The 7,514-nt window shown below is 31.7% G+C and overlaps 1 protein-coding gene across 1 annotated transcript; it reads left to right on the top strand.

Moving 5' to 3' along the window:
* Positions 1 to 3,350: 3,350 nt before the first annotated feature.
* Positions 3,351 to 6,075, top strand: LOC130827330 (40S ribosomal protein S4-like). The gene is made up of 5 exons (XM_057693009.1): positions 3,351 to 3,618; positions 4,577 to 4,654; positions 4,765 to 4,945; positions 5,203 to 5,300; positions 5,377 to 6,075. The coding sequence occupies exons 1-5, from the start codon at positions 3,616 to 3,618 to the stop codon at positions 5,806 to 5,808; spliced, it is 792 nt and encodes a 263-aa protein (XP_057548992.1). The 5' UTR covers positions 3,351 to 3,615; the 3' UTR covers positions 5,809 to 6,075.
* The last annotated feature ends 1,439 nt before the right edge of the window (positions 6,076 to 7,514 follow it).

Raw genomic sequence — 7,514 nt, 5'->3', positions numbered from 1 at the left:
GTTAATTGATTATTAAGGGGAAAAAAGAGAAAATTAATTGAGTTTAATAAGGGTATAAATGTAAATAAGTTAAGTGAAGTAAGGGTATAAGGGTAAAAACTCCATGCCAAAAATGGAAATGGGACATTTAGGGTGACTTGACCCTAAATAGAAACGGGATATTTAGGCTGAATAGGAGGGAGTAATATTTATAGAAAAAACTTTTAGGATTTGTTGTTTAACAAATTATCGACTTAATAACATATTGACTACTCAAATATTTACATGTATTTTCTTATATAATATACTTTGTTAATATATATCTTTAGAAAATAAAAAGATTGACAACACAATAAAAAGGTTGGTTATAAATAATAATACCTTTTTATTGATTATATATGAACCAAATTTTTTAAAGGAGAAATTATTAGAAACTACATATAAAAATAAGGGTTTTCTTTTTTCAAAACTACTTAGATTTTTTTTTTTGTCAAAAAAACTAACTAGAAAAAGTTGTTTCTCTATTAAAGACTAGCAGTTAATGATAAACATTCAAATTTCCATAAAAAGCAGAATGTGTAACTCACGTGCAATTCACCTAAAAATAAACGGTAACCTTTAGAAAAAAATAATTTTTTCAATTTACTTTTTAACGAAAAAAATCATTAGGTGGTTAATAAAAAGGCCAGAACAGGAGAACCTCTATTCTTTGTATTATCATCAGATTGTTAGATTTTCCAAAACTTGGTGTAATCAAAAGAATATGAGAAGAATTGGAGAAAATAAACAAAAATTTTCAAGAATCTAAGTTGCTCAAAATTCTCAAAATTCTAGCAAAAGTGATGAGGATGTAGTTCACTCAAATCTTTGCAAAACTAAACACTAGACTAGATTAATTATGCTATTATATATATATATATATATATATATATATATATATATATATATATATATATATATATATATATATATATATATATATATGTGTGTGTGTGTGTGTGTGTGTGTGTATTTTGACTTACAATTACCCTCCTATTTAGTCAAGTTTATTGTATAATATAACGAAGGAAAATTGTGAAAAACTACGTACAAAATAGGTTTTAGTCAAAAACTAACTTAATTGTTTTTCATAAACTACCTAAAAAGTCATTTCTTTGTTAAAGATTTTTAGTTATTTCATAGGTAAATTGCACGTGACTAACACATATTATACTTAACAAAATTTAGATGTCTATTGTTAACTGTAGTCTTTCACAAAGTAAAAACATTTTCTAGATATTTTTTTGTCAAAAAAGCATTTCTCTAGGCAGATTTTGACAAACTATTTTTGTAGTTAGTTTTTGACAATTTTCCTTTTTTAAATCCAAAATTTAAAGTACATCATCAAATAAGGGATGACTGATAAGTAAAGTTATATGAATTTTGCACCGTATCCGTCGTAGTTGAGGAGGGAGGGTTTGGATATGATGTTGGTAGTAGGGGGATATGGATATGAAAGATCGTACCTCCCATGAGTAGTGGATAGATATGTCCGTCCGCCCCACCCCACATCAACACGCCCGCCACACTCCCACTCGTCCCATATCTAAAGGTACTAATTTATATCGATTTTGTATATTTTTACTAAAAACTATTGACAAAAAATTAGTGATATTAATTTTATTTTTTTACATTGTATGTTTTAAATAAATTTTGATAGACAATTAAATTTGTACAGAATTGCGATTTTATTGAACATATAGAACAAACTTGGAATGAATGTGGGACGGTACCCGTGATGGATATACCTAGTTGGTCATAAAGAGTGGGGATGTTTTTAAATACATACCCAAGTGGACATATTGGGTATGAAACTTTTACTTGTCATAGGTGGTGGTTAGATGATGGATATGAAAATTGTAAATGAGTATGTATTTGAAAAGGGCTATTTACCGAGTTTGCCATCCCTACATCAAACATTTACACCTAAGGGTGTTCAGCGGGTACCCAACATTTTGGGTACCCGAAAACCCCGTTATCCGGTTAGCCGAGTACTTATTTTAATGGCCTATGTCCTGACCTAATTTATCCGAGTACCTGAATTTTAGGTACCTAGATAATCAGATTGGAACACCGGGTACTTGATTTTATTTGTGGTATTTTTAGGTTTATTGTGGATTAGCCCATTTTTGTATTTAATTGGGAATTTGTGGATTAAAATATTATTTGTTAATTATTTACAATGTAACATTAGCCATTTTTCTCGTTTTAGTTTAAAGTCAGATTAAAATAAATAAAAACTGCAACACTAACAAAGACTATATTCAGTGGTGGATGTATATAAGGGCCTACGGGGACACTTGGCCCTAGGCATTTTTTTTTAAAAATTTAAAGTAGATTTTTTTATTGGTAAGAGTAAACGCGTAAAATTAATACTGAAGTCTTTTTGATGATAAATATTCTCTCATTTTCGTAATTTTGTTTTATTTATTTATTTTGTCCTTTTTTTTATTAGGTTAGTTGATTTATTTTGTTCCATTTCCTTTTTTGGTATTTCGTATTTAAAATTTTAGCAAGTCTTGTATGAGACCGTCTCATCGTGAGATGGGCTCATACAAGCAGCCTATTAGTAAAAAAACTTAAAAAAAAAAAACAATGAAACTGAATTCCTACTTGTACGAGAAGCATTTTTTTTAAATACTTTAGGCTGACCCAATTGAGATCGTCTCACTGTGAGACGACCTTAATAAAGAATGTGCACTATAATAGATCAGATCAATTCACTATTTATTTACAACATACACATTATTATTAGAGTATATTAAACTTTTTCTCTAGTTACATTATTTTGAATAAAGTGGCATGAATTTAATAAATAAGTTCAAATTGTTATTAATTCAGGTAATGCATATGATTAAGATATATGTTAATTACTAGCATTCTTTTATTCAAAAATGCTATTTAATTACGAGAAACTTTTTTAAGAATAATATCACAATTTTGATAAATTTATTGTGATTTTACTTGTCATTTTTTCAAATTTAAAAAAATTAGTTGTTAATGTTACAAATGAAACTCTACCAAAATTTCGTCCATTAATTAGTTGGTGCCTCTGGGACTTTAAATCTTGAATCCGCCACTGACTATATACTTTAAAAATCTTTGAAAATCTTAATGAGTGCTTTAGAAATTAGAAGTTTGAACATGCCCAACTTAAATGCAGCAGCCAACATTAGGGTTTATTTAAAACCCTAAAAAAATTTGCCTCTTTGATAACGGGTCAATGCATGCCCGCTAAAAATATATTTTGCGGCCTGTGACTGACCTGGTTAAAAGCGGGTTGGGAACCCGAATCGTACCTTATAATTTTTTTAAAAAGCGACTCATCATTTATAATGCGTGTCGACATGTTGAATCAAGCGGGTCGGATGTTTTAAGTAGGCCTATTTACCCCTAATAAACGACATCGTTCCGAGCTACTTCCGCAGGGGCAGTCGCGTACTACTACCTCATAAGAGACTGAAGGCATTGTGAGTAGTATATAAGACGCCTAGGGTTTGTAGGAAGTATTTGAATCCTGTACAAAGCTCTCGATAAGGAGCACACAGCGGACCAAAGGCGGCTAAATTTGCAGGAGAAGATCAACAATCCAACAACATGGTATCGCTCTCTTCCATCTTTAACATCTATGCAAAAATGTGCTTTGATTTTGTAATTTACTTTAGAGTTTGGGATTATCTCTTGAAAAGGGACGATTTGTGAATTTGTTTCTTTTTGATTCTCATCATAATCATACCCTGAGATCGAATGCTTATTTGCATTGATATTGTTGATGTTGTTTTCTGGAATCTATGATGTTTCATTTTGTCCATAGTTCTTCACGATTCAAAGATTTCGTTTTGTTAATTTCATTTCTGTATATGATATGCGTATTCTTGTCTGTAATTTTTATTTTCTTTTTTAAAAATTGTTTAAGATTGTTACTTTTGGTTCACTTGCGGTAAACGAGTGGAAATTATTTGAACTGGATCAATGCTGTTGGAATATTCAAAGGTGTATTGTTCTGTTGAGTGATTTAGTTTTTGATTATGAATATATCATTCAAGAGCAGCAAGAATTCGAGTGGAAATTGGTAGGATCGGAGATGTTTGTATATGATAGTTTAAGCATTGTTAGTTCTGATTGTATTTAACTAATGCATAAATTTTGTGCATAGTGGTTTCAATGTATCATACTATACTCACTGCATTTCAATGACTTTGTCTCATTTAATTTTTAATTTTAACATTCACAATTCACTCTTAATTTGTCTTGTTTACGTCTCAATGCAAAGATATTAATATCAACTTTTTATAATTTTAATTGATGCACCTTTAAAGATATTAAAAGATTTAATAATTGTCTTGGCAAATGTGCCCAAATCAAATCGGACTAAGTCACGAAAACGGAGGGAGTATAAGGGATGATATAAAATTGAAACAACAATAAAGGAAAAATTCATGTAGACGACTATTGTGACAATTTATTCGTTTTTATTGGTTTAGCTAACCCTATTTTCTTTGGGGTTGAGGCTTTAGACTATTGTGATACAATAGCTAATGTATACATGTTTTCACAGGCAAGAGGTTTGAAGAAACACATGAAGAGGCTCAATGCCCCTAAGCATTGGATGCTCGACAAACTGGGAGGAGCATTTGTAAGTTTAATATTTTTAATCTTTGGCTGTACAACATTTGCCTATTGTGAAATCTAAAATCATTTTGCTAATATTAGTTTATCTGATGCATTGTGTTTGCAATCATGTAGGCACCCAAGCCATCCTCTGGACCTCACAAGGCCAGAGAGTGTTTACCCCTTATCCTCATTCTGCGTAACAGGTTAAAGTATGCTTTGGTTTACCGTGAAGTTATTGCTATTCTGATGCAACGACAAATTCTAGTTGACGGAAAGGTCAGGACTGATAAGACCTATCCCGCTGGTTTCATGGGTATGTACCTTTAATTGTCTATTGTCTATTGTCTATTGTTTTTCAAGGTCATTGATTTTTTGTGCGCTAGAGATCCTTGTTTGTTTTTATTAGAGTTTTTGATGGTCATCAAGAAATATGTTCTACCTGCTGATGGATTTAATCATAACATTATTTGTTTGAGAATATTTGTGCAATTGGTCAGTTTTTGTTTTATTGCAGCATACTGTGAAGCCTCTGAAAATGTTTTTAACTTATCACTTGTTTACTTGTTCTAGATGTTATTTCGATCCCCAAAACCTCTGAGAACTTCCGTCTTCTCTATGATGTTAAGGGTCGTTTCAGGCTCCATTCAATCAGGGATGAAGAGGCAAAGGTTGGTTTGCGACACTTAATGTTTTGGTGTTATTGATAGTTTATTGGATAATGCTAATGTAGAATTTTTCTTACAGTTCAAGCTCTGCAAGGTTCGTAATGTGCAGTTTGGCAACAAAGGTATTCCATACTTGAACACTTATGATGGAAGGACCATCCGCTACCCAGACCCCCTCATCAAGGCTAATGACACTATCAAGCTTGATTTAGAGGAGAACAAAATTGTGGATTTTATTAAGTTTGATGTTGGGAACGTTGTTATGGTCACCGGTGGAAGGAACAGAGGGCGTGTTGGAGTGATCAAGAACAGGGAGAAGCATAAGGGTAGCTTCGAGACTATTCACATCCAGGATTCTCAAGGTCACGAGTTTGCAACTCGTATGGGGAATGTCTTCATCATTGGTAAAGGTACAAAGCCTTGGGTGTCTCTCCCCAAGGGCAAGGGTATCAAGCTTTCTATTATCGAGGAATCCCGCAAAAGAGCCGAGAAGAATGCAGCTTCTGCTTAAACCCCATTTTTCAAATCACATGGTTGAATATACTTGATGCAGTGGAGTTTTACAGTTTGAACCTCTTTTCAATTTATAGCAATCTTAGTTTAGAGTGGCTGCTGAACTAGAGTACTTCTGCTTAAGATGTTTGTTTAATCCTTTTTTTTAATTATGCATAAGTTCATGCTTAAATTTTCTAGTACATTTCTTTATCTAGTGAGTTGAAATAGCTTGAAAGATATTACTTCCATGTTAAATTGAAGTAAGCGAAAAGATTTTGAACTATTTCATGCCTGCTGTTATTTTCCAAAGGGTTGTCAACTGTATTGTTGGATGAAACAAATCTGATATTAGGGCTCTTCAGTCAGCTGTATTGTTGGATGAAAGCAATCTGATATTAGGGCTCTTCACTTTACCTGGTGGGTTATTTGATAAATGATTTTGAGTTGGCTCTTCATTTGCATGTAAAAATTAACTGGATAACCTAGGTTTCTTCAATGACTTGGCTGATTGGCCTATTTTTCTTCTAGTAACAAGTAGTAATAGCTAATAACCAATACTAAATCACAAGTTCTAATAAGAGATGATCTCTTTGAGAGACTATTTCTAATTGGATTAACCCATAAAGGAAAAGGTAGAGTAAGAGTATGCATTAAGCTTTATTGGGCTGGGCTTGAGAGACGGTCTCTTAAGAGACCGATAGTTTTGGTTAGTCAATAAAGAACTAAAAAAGTCTCTCTAGGGTTCTCTCTCTAGATTTTCTATAGGGTTTTCTTTACGAGTGTTGTGTACCGAGTTGTTTGGGTTTGTTTTCTCTATTATGGAGAAGTCAGTGACCTCAGTAGTCACGTGGTAGTTTGGAGTTATGTAGTAAATATGGTTTCTTGGAGGATGATGGGGCTGATATTAGATGTGAACATTTTTCTAATCTTCTTCAATCTTTTTCAACCCATGAAAATTTGTTGTTCTTCCTTTTCTTTTTCTTCAACATTTAACTTCTTCAAAACTCACAAAATTGTTGTTGTTCTTCTTCAAAACCCAATTATTTTAAGGCTTCGTTTTTTAAGGTATAATTTCTTCTCCAAAACCCACGAAAATTATCGTTATTCTTCTTCGTTTTTTTTAGTTCTTCAAGCTTCATGGTGTTTTAGGGCTTAGTTTTTATATGCTAGTTATGTGAATCTCACTTTGGTTGTTTGATGGTTATGATATTTATTGTTGTCTTCGTTTTTTTAAGGTTTAAATTGTTGTCTTCTTTTTTGATGCAAGTTATGTGAATCTCACTTAGGTTTTGACAAAGTAGTGTTTGGAGATTGGTATGTGAAGCTATTTTTAGAAGCATACAATATATGAGGTCTTTTTAAACAATCTAAGGTATAATTTTTTCAACCTTTTAGTTTTTCAAGCTTCATGATATTTTAGGGTTTATTCAAGCTTCAACCTTTGAACATATGTTGTGTATGAGTTTGTTTTTGTGTATAAGTATGAATTTTAAAGTATAAGTTTATAACTTGAATGTTGGGTATAACTTGGAATATTGTGTATAAGTTTATTTTTGTGTAATATAAGCATGAATTTTAACGTATAAGTTTATAACTTGAAATGTTGTTTATATAGGTTGTTTTTGTGTATTGTAAGTATGAATTTCAAAGTATAAGTTTATAATTTAAATGTTGTGTATAATTTGAAATGTTGTGTATAAGTACGATTATAAGTATACGTTT

Source organism: Amaranthus tricolor, chromosome 11, assembly GCF_026212465.1.
Source record: "Amaranthus tricolor cultivar Red isolate AtriRed21 chromosome 11, ASM2621246v1, whole genome shotgun sequence".
Taxonomy (NCBI): domain Eukaryota; kingdom Viridiplantae; phylum Streptophyta; class Magnoliopsida; order Caryophyllales; family Amaranthaceae; genus Amaranthus; species Amaranthus tricolor.
This window is presented reverse-complemented; position numbering and strand designations above follow the sequence as displayed.